The sequence below is a fragment of the Bufo gargarizans genome, chromosome 5 (genome assembly GCF_014858855.1).
Source record: "Bufo gargarizans isolate SCDJY-AF-19 chromosome 5, ASM1485885v1, whole genome shotgun sequence".
In the NCBI taxonomy this organism is placed as follows: domain Eukaryota; kingdom Metazoa; phylum Chordata; class Amphibia; order Anura; family Bufonidae; genus Bufo; species Bufo gargarizans.
The window spans coordinates 471,287,500-471,305,078 of NC_058084.1; the positions used below are offsets into that span (position 1 = coordinate 471,287,500).

Genomic DNA, 17,579 nt, shown 5'->3' on the forward strand with positions numbered 1-17,579 from the left:
ATGGTGAAGATGGTGAAGATGGTGATGATGGAGATGATAATGATGGTGATGATGGTGAAGATGATAATGATGGTGAAGATGGTGATGATGGAGATGATAATGATGGTGAAGATGATGATGGAGATAATGTTGATGAAGATGATAATGATGGTGATGATGATGTTGGGGATGATAATGATGGTGATGATGGTGAAGATGGTGAAGATGGTGATGATGGAGATGATAATGATGGTGATGATGGTGAAGATGATAATGATGGTGAAGATGGTGATGATGGAGATGATAATGATGGTGATAATGGTGAAGATGATAATGATGATGGAGATGATAATGATGGTGATGATGGAGATGATAATGATGGTGATGATGGAGATGATAATGATGGTGATGATGGAGATGACAATGATGGTGCTGATGGAGATGATAATGATGGTGATGATGCAGATGATAATAATGGTGAAGATGAAGATGATAATGATGGTGATGACAATGGTAAAGTTGATAATGATGGCGATGATGGAGATTATGATGGTGATGATGATAATTATGGTGATGATGGAGATGATAATGATGGTGATGATGGAGATTATGATGGTGATGATGGAGATGGTAATGATGATGCTGATAAAGATGATGATGATGGAGATGATAATTAAGTAGAAGATGGTGATGATGGTGAAGATGATGATAAAGAAGGTAATGCTGATAGTGAAGATTATTGTTGAGCGAATTGAAGTGAAAGAAATTGACTTCGATCTGAATTCCGATTTGCCACAAAGCCACATTTCCTCACACTTCGTGGTGGTGACGAATCAATTTTTCCTGAAATGGTTGTAAAAAAAATACACACTCACCTCCTCCATTTGCTCGCGGAGAGGCCACCAGGGCCATTTTCATTGAAGAAACTGCACAAACTGTCGCTCGTGGTGACGTATGACATCACTACGTCAGTGCACTGGTTGAGCGCAGTGATGTCTTCAATCAAGCTGGCCGTGACGGCCTCTCTACAAGCAATAGATGAGGTGAGGATTTACTTACATTTTTTTTACCCCTGATTAACCCCTGAAAGGCCTCAATGTAAATCTCAGATGCCGCAATCAGCCATGAACGTGGCATCTGATGGTGAAGATGATAATAACAGTGATGATGGAAATGATGATGATGGTGAGGAGGATGCTAATGATAATATTGATAGTGGGGATGATGATTCTTAAGATAATGGTCATATTGATTGCGATAATTTTGATTGGTATAATGATGATATTGGTGGGGATGATTACAATGATGTTGAAGCTGATGACAATAGTTGGTAAGAATGACATTTATGATGATGATATAGAATGATAGTGATATTGATGGTGATGATCTAATTGAATCTGTCCAAAGCAGAAATGATCAGTCGGAACTGCACTGAGGACGGCTGGTCGGAGCCCTTCCCTCATTATTCGGATGCTTGTGGCTTTGACCCTAATAAGACAGATGTGAACGAGGTAAGAAAATCACCCAGACATCGCTCTCCTCCTTCTACTCATCTCTATCCACAGTGATAGACAGCACATCCGTAATAGCCTGCGTCCGGATGCACCGCATTGTGAGAGATGTGGACGGTATAGCCCAGTATTGTAAGTGGCAGATATTAACACTACATCTTCCACAATGCATCAGATCAAAGGAAAGCGTGAGCCAACATAAAAGCAACCACAACGATCACCAAACTGACAGGAGAAAAAGCTGAATCTTAAATGCAACACGGAACATGTGAAAGGAAGATAAAAAGAATCTGAATAATAACAGTATTCCTTGAACAAACGGTTATTATTCAGCACAACCTACTGGTCATCACAATGATTGGTAACGCAGGGTTGTCAGTTACAAAGTGTGGAACCAATATAAAGATCATTATTCAGACCAAAAAATGTAGTGAAAAATTATTGAATGTGAAGATATAATATTACATATGACATTTTAACTACAGGGAGAACTTAAAGTAATGAGCTAGTATGTACAAGAATATAACTACTATAATACTGCCTCCTATGTACAAGAATATAACTACTATAATACTGCTCCCATGTACAAGAATATAACTACTATAATACTGCCCCCTATGTACAAGAATATAACCACTATAATACTGCTCCCATGTACAAGAATATAACTACTATAATACTGCTCCTATGTACAGGAATATAACTACTATAATACTGCTCCTATGTACAAGAATATAACTACTATAATACTGCCTCCTATGTACAAGAATATAACTACTATAATACTGCTCCTATGTACAAGAATATAACCACTATAATACTGCTCCCATGTACAAGAATATAACTACTATAATACTGCTCCTATGTACAAGAATATAACTTCTATAATACTGCTCCTATATACAAGAATATAATTACTATAATACTGCTCCTATGTACAAGAATATAACTACTATAATACTGCTCCTATGTACAAGAATATAACTACTATAATACTGCTCCTATGTACAAGAATATAACTACTATAATACTGCTCCTATGTACAAGAATATAACTACTATAATACTGCTCCTATGTACAAGAATATAACTACTATAATACTGCTCCTATGTACAAGAATATAACTACTATAATACTGCCTCCTATGTACAAGAATATAACTACTATAATACTGCTCCTATGTACAAGAATATAACTACTATAATACTGCTCCTATGTACAAGAATAAAACTTCTATAATACTGCTCCTATGTACGAGAATATAACTACTATAATACTGCTCCTATGTACAAGAATATAACTACTATAATACTGCTCCTATGTACAAGAATATAACTACTATAATACTGCTCCTATGTACAAGAATATAACTACTATAATACTACCTTCTATGTACAAGAATATAACTACTATAATACTGCTCCTATGTACAAGAATATAGCTACTATAATACTGCTCCTATGTACAAGAATATAACTACTATAATACTGCTCCTATGTACAAGAACATAACTACTATAATACTGCCTCCTATGTACAAGAATATAACTACTATAATACTGCTTCCTATGTACAAGAATATAACTACTATAATACTGCTCCTATGTACAAGAATATAACTACTATAATACTGCCTCCTATGTACAAAAATATAACTACTATAATACTGCCTCCTATGTACAAGAATATAACTACTATAATACTGCTCCTATGTACAAGAATATAACTACTATAATACTGTTCCTATATACAAGAATATAACTACTATAATACTGCTCCTATGTACAAGACTATAACTACTATAATACTGCCTCCTATGTACAGGAATATAACTACTATAATACTGCTCCTATGTACAAGACTATAACTACTATAATACTGCTCCTAAGTACAAGAATATAACTACTATAATACTGCTCCTATGTACAAGACTATAACTACTATAATACTGCCTCCTATGTACAAGAATATAACTACTATAATACTGCTCCTATATACAAGAATATAACTACTATAATACTGCTCCTATGTACAAGAATATAACTACTATAATACTGCTCCTATGTACAAGTATATAACTACTATAATACTGCCTCCTATGTACAATAATATACCTACTATAATACTGCTCCTATGTACAGGAATATACCTACTATAATACTGCTCCTATGTACAAGAATATAATTACTATAATACTGCCTCCTATGTACAAGAATATAACTACAATAATACTGCTCCTATGTACAAGAATATAACTACTATAATACTGCTCCTATGTACAAGAATATAACTACTATAATACTGCTCCTATGTACAAGAATATAACTACTATAATACTGCCTCCTATGTACAAGAATATAACTACTATAATACTGCCCCTATGTACAAGAATATACCTACTATAATACTGCTCCTGTGTACAAGAATATAACTACTATAATACTGCCTCTTATGTACAAGAATATAACTACTATAATACTGCTTCTATGTACAAGAATATAACTACTATAATACTGCTCCTATGTACAAGAATATAACTACTATAATACTGCTCCTATGTACAAGAATATAACTGCTATAATACTGCTCCTATGTACAAGAATATAACTACTATAATACTGCTCCTATGTACAAGAATATAACTGCTATAATACTGCTCCTATGTACAAGAATATAACTACTATAATACTGCTCCTATGTACAAGAATATAACTACTATAATACTGCTCCTATGTACAAGAATATAACTACTATAATACTGCTCCTATGTACAAGAATATAACTGCTATAATACTGCCTCCTATGTACAAGAATATAACTACTATAATACTGCTCCTATGTACAGGAATATAACTACTATAATACTGCCTCCTATGTACAAGAATATAACTACTATAATACTGCTCCTATGTACAAGAATATAACTGCTATAATACTGCTGTGTTTTGTTGTGTGCATTATTTTATATGTTCGCTTTTTATCCCGGTTATATTTTAGAATTATTTCATGGTTGATATCAGCTTATGATTTCTGTGTATTTCTCTGCAGGACACTTACTTTTTGTCAGTGAAGGCCTTATACACAGTCGGATACAGCACGTCCCTCGTGGCTCTGACCACCGCCATGGTCATCCTTTGCCGCTTCAGGTACATTAGATAAAAAATTAATGTCTTACATGTAAAAATACATAAAAATGAAATGCAAAAAACATAACAAATAATGTAAAACAGATGGAAAAGGTCTCCTCCCCCCCAAAGTAAGTTCACTCCCCTGTGAAGTCACATAGACCGCTATCCGACATGAATGTATTTTGCATAGGCTCATGGCTCAGAGTTATGAACGTTACTTTGGCGTGTTTTTCATTTTTTGTTGTTGCTGATTTAATTACTACTTTTAGAGTGTTTGTTTTGGCCATGGATTCGCCAATTCTATGGCTGCATGAAATGTGCGACCACCCCTTATATTGTATCCTATGCTTCTATATATCTTATTCTATATCCTATCCTGTTGCTATTTTATTTTATTTTTTTACATGTTCCCCTTCATTTTCTTTCCTACTGACCTGATGTGTGGGTTTTTTTCGAATGTTTTTAATGGGGTAAATTAGACTGTTTTACTGAGGGAGTGCAGAGGACGTGCCTCTGTGGACCACAGTACTATAGCGCCATATAGTAACAATGCTATACAATGTCACTACCATCATAAACCAGCAGTGGTATGTAATGACAAAAGAAATACTGCTATACAGAGCTCCAAAATACCACCATAAGATGGCAAAGATTAAACCAATGCTACAGTACAGTGCTCAGACGACTCCTATATACAGCGGCCAACACTGCCTAAATTATAGTAACATATAGTGACCTAATGGTAGTTCCATACAATGTCTAAATGCTGTTATATAAGTATTAGTAATTAGTAGTGTTGATCGAGCACCAAAGTGCTCAGGTGCTCGAGTAGAACACTTTGGGATGCTCGGGTGTTCTACAGAGCACCAGAGCACAATGGAAGTCAATAGGAGAAGCTGAGCATTAAACAGGCACCCCCTGCTCTGAAGAGGGGAGGGTGTCTGGTTCATAGGAAAAGGTCAGAAATGTACACATAAATGAGGGCATCATACACACCCTTGAAAAATTATGATTGATGGCCTGCTGGTGAACCCTAAAACATTAGGGGTGAGGCTCTGCTGCTGAGCGGAACGTCTAAAACATTATGGGCGAGGGCCTGCTGGTGACCCTCTAAAATATTAGGGGCGAGGGTCTGCTGCTGATCTGACCATCTAAAACATTAAGGGTGAGGGTCTGCTGCTGAGCTGACCATCTAAAACATTAGTAGCACTAAATACCCGCTCTGACAAAACACTGGCGGTAGGGCAGGCTAGCACCTCCAAGGCGTAGAGCGCCAGTTCGTGCCACGTGTCCAGCTTGGACACCCAGTAGTTGTAAGGCACTGAGGGATCACTAGGGACGCTGACACAATCTGCTACATACGCCTTCACCATGTTCCAAAACTTTTCTCTCCTTGTGACACTAGGCCGCACATCAGGGTGAGGGTGCTGGCGGGGTGTCATGAAACTCTCCCAGGCCTTGGAGAGTGTTGCCCTGCCTCTGTTGGAACTGCTGTGTGTTCCTCTCGTCTCCCCTCCTCGGTTGCCCAAGGAAGTACGGACTCTGCCGCCAGCGTTGTCAGCTGGAAATCTTTGGAGCAATTTCTCCACAAGGACATTTCTGGTATTGCACCGTTTTGCTCGTCCTCTCCACCACAGGAATGAGAGATGAGAAGTTCTCTTTGTAGCGGGGGTCGAGAACGGTGAACAACCAGTAATCGGTGTTGTCGTCTAAAATGTGTATAACGAGAGGGTCACGGAAAAGGCAGCCTAACGTATAGGTCAGCCATGTGTGCCAGAGTACCAACAAGCAAGACTTCGCAGTCGTCATCAGGAGGATGACTCTCAATCTCCTCATCCTCTTCCTCCTCTTCAGCCCATCCACACTGAACAGATGGAATAAACCTGCTGTGGGTACTACCCTCTATAGCTGAGGCAACAGTCTCCTGCTCCTCCTCCTCATCATCATCCAATCCGCGCTGAGAAGACGAACGGAGGTCTGGCTATCACCCTGTGTACTGTCTTCCCCCATTTCCACCTCTTCCACATGCAAAGCGTCGGCCTTCATTGTGAGCAGCGAGCGTTTCAGTAGACACAGAAGTGGGATGGTTACGCTGATAATAGCGGCATCGCTGCTCACCATCTGTGTTAATTCCTCAAAGTTTTGTAAAACCTCACAGGGGTCAGACATCCATGCCCACTCGTCGCTTGTGAAGAGCGGAAGCTGACTGGAAAGGCGACGACCATGTTGTAGCTGGTATTCCACTACTGCCCTCTGCTGCTCACAAAGCCTGGCCAACATGTGGAACGTCGAGTTCCAGCTCGTGCTCACGTCGCACAACAGTCGGTGAGCTGACAATTTCAAGCGCTGCTGCAGCGTTGACAGACCGGGCGGCAGCTGTAGATGATTTTCGGAAATGGGCACATACGTGGCACACCTTCACCAGTAGCTCAGGAAAATTGGGGTCGGTTTTGAGAAACCGCTGAACCACTAAGTTTAACACGTTGGCTAGGCATGGCATGTGTGTCAGGTTGCAGAGCTCCAAAGCCGCCACCAAGTTACTCCCATTATCAGACACAACCATGCCTGGTTCTAGGTTGAGTGGCGAGAGCCACAGCTCAGTCTGGTCCCTTATCCCCTGCCACAGCTCTGCGGCGGTGTGCTGTTTGTCACCTAAGAAGATCAGTTTAAGGACGGCTTGTTGCCGCTTCCCCACTGCAGTGCTACACTGACTGGTGCTGCAAGAGGATAATTCAGAGGTGGAAGTGGAGGAGGAAAAGAGGGGGTTGCAGCCACTAATGTAGGTGGTGGCGGAAATCCTGATGGAAGTAGGGCCTGCAACCCTTGGCATTGGTAGCACATGTGCCATCCCAGGGTAGGACTCGCTCCCAGCCTCCACAACGTTCACTCAGTGTTCCGTCAGGGAAATGTAGCATCCCTGGCCAAAAGCACTTGTCCATGTGTCAGTGGACCTTCCCAATAACTGCGTTGGTCAGGGCACTTTTTCTGACTGTGAATGCTCAAGAGTTTGGTAATCAGTGCACAAGATCTCCTCATGTCCCTCTTCAAGCGGGTTTGGCGAGAGGCCCAAATCAAGGAATGGCGATGAAAAGAGCTCCTCGGAATATCGAAGTGTGGGATCACTTGTTTGGCAAGACTCTCCATGGTGGGAGGAAGGAGGATCAGACCAGACTCTTGGCTACTGAGACTGGACTTTGTGGAAGACAGGGTGGTGATTAACCGACTGGAAGCATTATCTGCTGCATCCAACCGACCACCTGGTCACACTGGTGTGACTTCGAGAGTGGTGTCTTGCGCCGCCCTGCAAATTGGCACATGAAGCTAGGTATCGTGGATGAGTGTGCTTCTTGTGCTCTGGCAGCAGGCACAGTTTCACCGCGCCCAGGGCCACGGCCTCTGTGCGCACCATCAGCAGCACGGCCACTTCCCCGCCCTTTACTGCTCGCCTTGACCATATTAAATGGTATATGTGCTTGCAAGTATGTCACGCGTACAGCAGCGCAGGTTTTGTAAGTGTATGCGCAAATAAAGTACACAGAATGTCACTGATATTTAGGATGTGCAAACGTTGTACAGGAGATGTAGCGCAGGTAATGTCTAAACAATTGGGCTGAATTTCACAGCGCAAATGTAATACAACAGATGTAGCAGAGGTTGTGTCACTGTCAGCAGCGGCCAAACAATTGCACAGGTTGCGCTAATAATATATATGGCAGCCAGATAAAACTATAGTCCTTAAAAGGACTTTTGGGTCTCAAAAAAGTCCTTTGGGTCGGACACATTCACTTCAATGGGTCTGCAAATCCGGAGATGCAGAATGGTGCGGAACGGAAGCACGGAATGGAACCCTACGGGAGCACTACAGAGTGCTTCTGTGAAGTTTCGGCCCGCACTTCCGTTCCGCAAAAATTAGAACATGTCCTATCTTTTTGTGGAACGGGCGGATCGCAGACCCATTAAACAGAATGGGTCTGCGATCCGCTACGGTTGCCCCACGGTCGTTGTTCGTGCATTGCGGCTTAAAATTTGCAGGACGCAGCAAGACCACGGGGCGCACACGTTCTGGAGGCCTAAGACTGAGCCGAACCACGTGTCATCGGGTGCTATATAGCACCCGATGACGCGTTCCGGCCAGCCAATCACTGTAATGCCAGTAACCAAAATGGCTACGGCATTACAGTGAGTGCCAGTACCTCCGCGCATGTTTATTTGCTGCGTAGCAGCCAACAAACGTTCGGGGTGGAGACTCGAGCATCGCGATTAAAAAAGTGTTCGGCCGAGCATGCTCGCTCAACACTAGTAATTAGTTCATTGAAAACCTGCAAAAAGTTGCCTTGTGTGATCCAATGCCCTTCCTAAACAATAGCAAAAGCAAAAGGACCCTACTTAATCGTGTCCTGGACGATATCACTATATGGCTTTTATATGGAGTTACTGTATGGCACTATTATGTAAGCTATGTTTGGCACTATTGAATAGGTACTGCATGGCCACATCATGTGGTCACTGTATGGCAGTATTATGTGCAACCTTTGAAACTCTTCGGTGGTCTGTATGTGGCCGTATTATGTGAGAATTGTATAGCGCTATAATTTGAGAGTTGTATGGCACTTTTAAATGGCATTGCAGTTTTGTTACTGTATGGTAATTGTATGGCGATATTATGTATGAAACGATCATATAGGTAGTGTAGGGCTCTATAATGTATGCATCTAATACATGGGTACAGCGGCGTAGCTAAAGGCTTATGGGCCCTGGTGCAAGAGTTTAGCTTCGGGGCCCCGTCCCTCATTGCTTTGTGGCCAAGGGGCAAAAATTTAAACTGCACCTCCACCATGCCAAATTCTTGACCTAACCCCTTCCCTCCAGCCAGAGGCGTAACTTTATTAGCATGCACCTTCTATAAAACAGGTGTCTTCTCATGTGGTACAAGGGTCTTTGGGGCCCCTCAGGCTCCTGGGCCCGGTAGCGACTGCTACTTCTGCACCCCCTATAGCTACACCCATCTATATTGATGGAAGCGCTCTTTGCTCCTAGGCGGACCACCTCCCCGGGGAAGCCATTGCTATATACCATTGTGCAGCACTAGTATACAGGCACTGTATAATACTATTATGTGATTAAGGTATGGTGCTGTTATTTGGCATTATATGGCGGTACTGTAATTTTCTATTACCTACTTTCCAGAAAAATTAGGAGGTGGCCCCTGTAAGTGTTTTAACCAGGAGCCTTCGCAGACCTTACATGAAATATAAGACATTTTTGTGTAACCTTTGGTCTTGAAGTGAAATGTAAGTAACTGCATAATTTGTGAATGTTTTAGAAAACTCCACTGCACCAGAAACTTCATCCACATGAATCTATTTGTCTCGTTCATCCTGAGGGCCATATCCGTATTTATCAAAGACGAAGTTCTGTATGCCGAGCAGGACAGCAATCACTGCCACCTGTCCACCGTAAGTAGAGATAACCCTGTGTAATACCAGGCTGAGGTCTTCTTGTGCCTATAAATTCATAGTCAGCTATGCACCTACTTTTATACTACAAAATAGTGATAGTTTGCTACCTGGAAACTGTCAGCAAGCAGATACTTAATGAGCCCATTAACCCACCATTATGACCTCAAAGTATTAAAAGAACGCCATAAAATGGGCTTCTGATTAAACCTCTGACAGCAGCTCGTTGATGGTTTCCAGAGAGCAACAGGACATTTTTTCCACTGCGCACAGAATAAGTGTAAAAAACAGCAACAGCAAAGAAAACGAATATCAGAGGCAAATGAAGGATTTTACATTACAGTAGCTCCCTCTAGTGGTGGCATGAAAATATTATTAATCTTAGGCTATAAATAAGTATTTAAGCAAGTGAATATGATCAGAGAAGAGGCCTTCTCCTTATCGGACTTCACGTGTCACTTACTGAAGAAGCAACTCTTGATGCATTTAAGGGAGAAGATGTTACCTCCATTTTATGAAGTACATTATGGGAATTCAAAAAGTCAGGAAATTAGTTTTGGAGACAATCTTCACTCAAGGTCCTCCAGATCAGTATTAATCAACTGTTTGTGGAACTACAACTCCCAGTATACTTATGCAGCCTTTACCTGTGAGAACATGCTAGAAGCTTGCAGAACAATGACCTAGATGGACTCCAGTTGACCATGCACATTAGATGAAAGTTGGGCAATTTTTAGAACAGCTGACCAATGACGAACAAGGCATTGGTCATGTTGGATGATTTTTTAGCTGCTAATTGGCTTAAACTATGAGTGTGATGTAATAGACAAATTATTGGCCACACATGTTCCTTGCGCTGTATGTCCCGCCAAAGGTTATACAAACAATCCAATCTACAAGTTAGTGGTTACATTGTTGCCAATCTTAATGTAATGTGCAGGGGCGTAGCTAAAGGCTCATGGGCCCTGGTGCAAGAGTTCAGCTTGCCCCCCCCCCCTTCTTCACTCAGAGCTGGTGCACCTAGCTTTTCTGCTGCCCAAGGCAAATACTGAAAATGGCCCCTTCATGCCAAATTCTTAACCTAACCCCTTTCCTCCAGTCCTACTGTTATCAGATCGGCCGGGGTCCTCCGGCACTCCAGACGATCAGCTGTTTGAAGAGAGGGCAGCGCTCATATGAGAGCTGCTTTCTCTGTTCTGTTCACCGGATCGCCGCAGCATATGCAGCGATGAGCAGGCAAACAGAGCGGAGAAGGCAGCGCTCATACAAAACAAAACAAAAAAGCAGCCAACCCCTTCAAAGAGATACTTGGAAAACATTCCATACAGCGCTACAGAACATACAGAGTCATACAGCCCCACATATGTACCTCTTACATCCAGTGACTTCTCTTCTCTGATGTAGACATTCTCTTTCCTCTTCTTCTCCTCTCAGACCAGACCGCCATGGTGACTTCTTTCAGCCGCGGCTCGTCTCTGCAGAGTTTTACAAACAGACATCTTGCTTTCCTACTTTTCCATCCTCCTCTTCACCTTCTCAACACCCCATCCTGTCACCCCCAATACTGTGCCCTCTGTGCTCCCCAATACTTTCCTACAGAAACAGTCTCCCTGAAAATACTGGCACCACACAGATAGTGCATCAGTGCAAAAACACCCCTTTATATTGTGCGTTAGTACAAAAAATACCCCTTCCTTTCAGATCAGACCCCCATATAAAACCCTAAATCATTTCCCCCTATCTCAGACCAAATCCCCTCTAGACCTGTATGTCAGACCCCAAATAAGACCCCAGTTTTAGACCTCAGATCAGACCCCCATTAGACCTCCATGTAAGGCCCCGACCCAATATCAGACCTCAGATAAGACCCCGATTAGACCTCCAGACCCCCATATAAGACCCCCTTTAGACCTCCAGACCCCCATTTTAGCCTACAGACCCCTATATCAGACCTCTAGACCCCCATTAGACCTCCAGACTCCCACTAGACCTCCAGACCCCCATATCTGACCCCCATTAGACCTTCAGACTCCCATATCTGACCCCATTAGACCTCCAGACCCCCAATCAGACCCCCATTAGACCTCCAGGCCCCCAATCAGATCCCCATTAGACCTCCAGACCCCCAATCAGACCTCCAGACCCCCCAGTCAGACCTGTCCAGACCCCCAGTCAGATCTCTACAGACACCCCAGTCAGACCTCCAGACCCCCCCAGTCAGACCTCCAGACCCCATATCAGACCTCTAGACCCCCTTTAGACCTCCAGACCCCATATCTGACCCCCATTAGACCTCTCCAGATCGCCATATCTGACCCCATTAGACCTCCAGACCCCCAATCAGACCTCCAGACCCCATTAGACCTCCAGAGCCCCAATCAGAACCACATTAGACCTCTAGACCCCGAATCAGACCCCCATTAGACCTCCAGACCCACAGTCAGACCTCTGCCAACCCCCAGTCAGACCTCTCCAAACCCCCAGTCAGACCTCTCCAAACCCCCAGTCAGACCTCTCCAGACCCCCCAGTTAGACTTCCAGACCCCCCCAGTCAGACCTCCAGACCCCCCATAGACCACTCCAGACCCCAATTAGACCTCTCCAGACCCCCATTAGACCTCAGATCAGACTGTAAAATAATAAAGTAACTCTCCTTGTCCTGGCTGTCTTCTCTTCTCACGGCCCGCGCTGCACTGCAGTCACTTGTGCGCTCTGTACAGTCTGACGCTGCAGGCAGCCATGACACAGCAGTGCGGGGCCTGAGAAGAGCGAGCAGGAGAAGGGGTGAGTGCTGTACAGCGCTCACAGCGCTTCTCTCCCCCTCCTCCTGCAGACTAGTGAGCACTTCCATTATAGAAGCGATCGCTAGTATTCCCTTTATAAGATGCACTGCATCTTATAAAGGGAAAAGTACAGTACCACTGGCAAGGGTGGCCCTCTGGGCCCCCCTTCCTTAGGAGCCTGGTAGCAACTGCGACCGCTGCGACTCCTATAGTTACACCAGTGGTATTGTGTATGGCCAGCTTAAGGGTGACATCGATCTAGGCTTGTTTATGCAACACAGTTTAAGGTGAGGAGTCCTTTTAATCCAACTTCTGGTGTCAATGATGGTGGTCCATGAGCTGGGGCCACCATCAATCACTAGAATGAAGAGACCTACAGCTGGTTGTCATGGGTCTCAGTTCTCTTACAGCTGTAATGGTTCAAGCTTCAGGTTGCGTATGTGGCTGTCCATATGATGCATGGATAGTGCTGCCAAAGCTCTCTGTCCTGGTGCATAGAGGGGGCCCCTCTGGACAAACTATAGCAAATTTGGCTGTAAATATATAAACAGTCCTTTTTCTGGTATATGTGCATGTACAGAGGCAGCAGTGTTTACTTAAGGGTTTGAAGACACATTTACATTTCACAGAGGTTCAGTGCATTTTTGATATAATTCATTGAGCTCCTCAGCTGGTTAGCTCCACCCACGAGGAGCAAAGATCTCACTGTCTCTGCCTATACCTGTTCAGATTCACAAAAATAGCTATATTTTGTCACCTCTTTATAAACATTACTTTTATAATTTACTTCTCGCTTATTTCCAGGTGGAATGTAAAGCTGTGATGGTGTTTTTTCACTACTGCGTCATGTCCAACTATTTCTGGCTCTTCATCGAAGGCCTTTATCTCTTCACGCTCCTGGTGGAAACGTTTTTCCCAGAACGAAGATATTTCTATTGGTACACTATAATCGGTTGGGGTATGTATTCCAGTCTACATTATGTAAGGGATTCTTCAATGACTAATACTGGTGGGAGGGGGATATGTTCTTCATGGGTGGGCTGAAGTTGAGATCAGTACATACAGTGGAGAAAATAAGTATTTGATACGCTGGCGATTTTGCAAGTTTTCCCACCTACAAAGAATGGAGAGTTCTGTAATTTTTATCATTGGTACACTTCAACTGTGAGAGACAGAATCTAAAAAAAAATCCTGAAAATCACATTGTATGATTTTGATGCATGAAATAAGTATTTGATCACCTACCAACCAGCGAGAACTCTGGCTCTCAGAGACCTGTTGGTTTTTCTTTAAGACGCCCTCCTACTCTTGCACTCATTACCTGTACTAATTGCACCTGTTTGAACTCGTTACCTGTATGAAAGACACCTGTCCACACACTTAATCAATCACACTCCAACCTCTCCACCATGGCCAAGACCAAAGAGCCGTCTAAGGACACCAGGGACAACATTGTAGACCTGAACAAGGCTGGGATGGGCAACAGGGCAACAGGACAATAGGCAAGCAGCTTGGCGAGAAGGCAACAACTGTTATTAGAAAATGGAAGAAACACCAGATGACTGTCAATCTTCCTGGGTCTAAAGCAGTGTAATAAGCCCCCTCATTCGAAGAACAAGATGGGACGAGGCTGAGTGATGAAATATGTGTCTTGTGCTTCCAGAAATGTTCAGATATTTCAGAGTTGAGCGCCATATTAAATAATTCACTGATGAAACGCGTCCGTCTGATGCGCCAATGTCTGACATTTATTTGCATTTTAATTCCGTATCACAAGAGTGAATTCTGCCTCGGACAATTTATTCAGGAGATCGGCTTTGGTTCCAGTTTTGCATTTCAAAGGCATCGACTGTGGAGCTCTTGTCAGTTCTCAGAACCTCACTTCATGTTCCGGGTTTTCATCATCGGGCGGCGTTACGCTTTTGATCTTTCTTTTATAAAATCCATCCTTGACTTTCAGGTCTAATTTGACATATTCTATAATCATCTGTATCCTCTGAAGAACAAGAGTAACATAGTACAGAGACATACATGACCAGGGGGCCGGAGGAGCGAACATTGTGTCCAGTGTATCTAATCCTCTCCTGTGTGATACTGCCTGCTGAGCTGTGTATCTAATCCTATCCTGTGTGATACTGCCTGCTGAGCTGTGTATCTAATCCTATCCTGTGTGATACTGTCTGCTGAGCTGTGTATCTAATCCTATCCTGTGTGATACTGTCTGCTGAGCTGTGTATCTAATCCTATCCTGTGTGATACTGTCTGCTGAGCTGTGTATCTAATCCTATCCTGTGTGATACTGTCTGCTGAGCTGTGTATCTAATCCTATCCTGTGTGATACTGTCTGCTGAGCTGTGTATCTAATCCTATCCTGTGTGATACTGTCTGCTGAGCTGTGTATCTAATCCTATCCTGTGTGATACTGTCTGCTGAGCTGTGTATCTAATCCTATCCTGTGTGATACTGTCTGCTGAGCTGTGTATCTAATCCTATCCTGTGTGATACTGTCTGCTGAGCTGTGTATCTAATCCTATCCTGTGTGATACTGCCTGCTGAGCTGTGTATCTAATCCTATCCTGTGTGTGTATCTAATCCTATCCTGTGTGATACTGTCTGCTGAGCTGTGTATCTAATCCTATCCTGTGTGATACTGTCTGCTGAGCTGTGTATCTAATCCTATCCTGTGTGATACTGTCTGCTGAGCTGTGTATCTAATCCTATCCTGTGTGATACTGTCTGCTGAGCTGTGTATCTAATCCTATCCTGTGTGATACTGTCTGCTGAGCTGTGTATCTAATCCTATCCTGTGTGATACTGTCTGCTGAGCTGTGTATCTAATCCTATCCTGTGTGATACTGTCTGCTGAGCTGTGTATCTAATCCTATCCTGTGTGATACTGTCTGCTGAGCTGTGTATCTAATCCTATCCTGTGTGATACTGTCTGCTGAGCTGTGTATCTAATCCTATCCTGTGTGATACTGTCTGCTGAGCTGTGTATCTAATCCTATCCTGTGTGATACTGTCTGCTGAGCTGTGTATCTAATCCTATCCTGTGTGATACTGTCTGCTGAGCTGTGTATCTAATCCTATCCTGTGTGATACTGTCTGCTGAGCTGTGTATCTAATCCTATCCTGTGTGATACTGTCTGCTGAGCTGTGTATCTAATCCTATCCTGTGTGATACTGTCTGCTGAGCTGTGTATCTAATCCTATCCTGTGTGATACTGTCTGCTGAGCTGTGTATCTAATCCTATCCTGTGTGATACTGTCTGCTGAGCTGTGTATCTAATCCTATCCTGTGTGATACTGTCTGCTGAGCTGTGTATCTAATCCTATCCTGTGTGATACTGTCTGCTGAGCTGTGTATCTAATCCTATCCTGTGTGATACTGTCTGCTGAGCTGTGTATCTAATCCTATCCTGTGTGATACTGTCTGCTGAGCTGTGTATCTAATCCTATCCTGTGTGATACTGTCTGCTGAGCTGTGTATCTAATCCTATCCTGTGTGATACTGTCTGCTGAGCTGTGTATCTAATCCTATCCTGTGTGATACTGTCTGCTGAGCTGTGTATCTAATCCTATCCTGTGTGATACTGTCTGCTGAGCTGTGTATCTAATCCTATCCTGTGTGATACTGTCTGCTGAGCTGTGTATCTAATCCTATCCTGTGTGATACTGTCTGCTGAGCTGTGTATCTAATCCTATCCTGTGTGATACTGTCTGCTGAGCTGTGTATCTAATCCTATCCTGTGTGATACTGTCTGCTGAGCTGTGTATCTAATCCTATCCTGTGTGATACTGTCTGCTGAGCTGTGTATCTAATCCTATCCTGTGTGATACTGTCTGCTGAGCTGTGTATCTAATCCTATCCTGTGTGATACTGTCTGCTGAGCTGTGTATCTAATCCTATCCTGTGTGATACTGTCTGCTGAGCTGTGTATCTAATCCTATCCTGTGTGATACTGTCTGCTGAGCTGTGTATCTAATCCTATCCTGTGTGATACTGTCTGCTGAGCTGTGTATCTAATCCTATCCTGTGTGATACTGTCTGCTGAGCTGTGTATCTAATCCTATCCTGTGTGATACTGTCTGCTGAGCTGTGTATCTAATCCTATCCTGTGTGATACTGTCTGCTGAGCTGTGTATCTAATCCTATCCTGTGTGATACTGTCTGCTGAGCTGTGTATCTAATCCTATCCTGTGTGATACTGTCTGCTGAGCTGTGTATCTAATCCTATCCTGTGTGATACTGTCTGCTGAGCTGTGTATCTAATCCTATCCTGTGTGATACTGTCTGCTGAGCTGTGTATCTAATCCTATCCTGTGTGATACTGCCTGCTGAGCTGTGTATCTAATCCTATCCTGTGTGATACTGTCTGCTGAGCTGTGTATCTAATCCTATCCTGTGTGATACTGTCTGCTGAGCTGTGTATCTAATCCTATCCTGTGTGATACTGTCTGCTGAGCTGTGTATCTAATCCTATCCTGTGTGATACTGTCTGCTGAGCTGTGTATCTAATCCTATCCTGTGTGATACTGTCTGCTGAGCTGTGTATCTAATCCTGTCCTATGTGATACTGTCTGCTGAGCTGTGTATCTAATCCTATCCTGTGTGATACTGTCTGCTGAGCTGTGTATCTAATCCTATCCTGTGTGATACTGTGCTGCTGAGCTGTGTATCTAATCCTATCCTGTGTGATACTGTCTGCTGAGCTGTGTATCT

The 17,579-nt window shown here is 43.2% G+C and overlaps 1 protein-coding gene across 1 annotated transcript in view; it reads left to right on the forward strand.

Annotated features, from left to right (window-relative positions):
- The window catches only part of ADCYAP1R1 (ADCYAP receptor type I), a 158,362-nt gene that overhangs the window by 65,040 nt on the left and 75,743 nt on the right, over positions 1-17,579 (forward strand). Inside the window, exons 3-6 of the mRNA XM_044293524.1 lie at positions 1,390-1,490; positions 4,538-4,635; positions 9,941-10,073; positions 13,661-13,814. Of these exons, the coding sequence (XP_044149459.1) occupies positions 1,390-1,490; positions 4,538-4,635; positions 9,941-10,073; positions 13,661-13,814 (486 nt within the window). The remainder of the gene's footprint in view (positions 1-1,389; positions 1,491-4,537; positions 4,636-9,940; positions 10,074-13,660; positions 13,815-17,579) is intronic.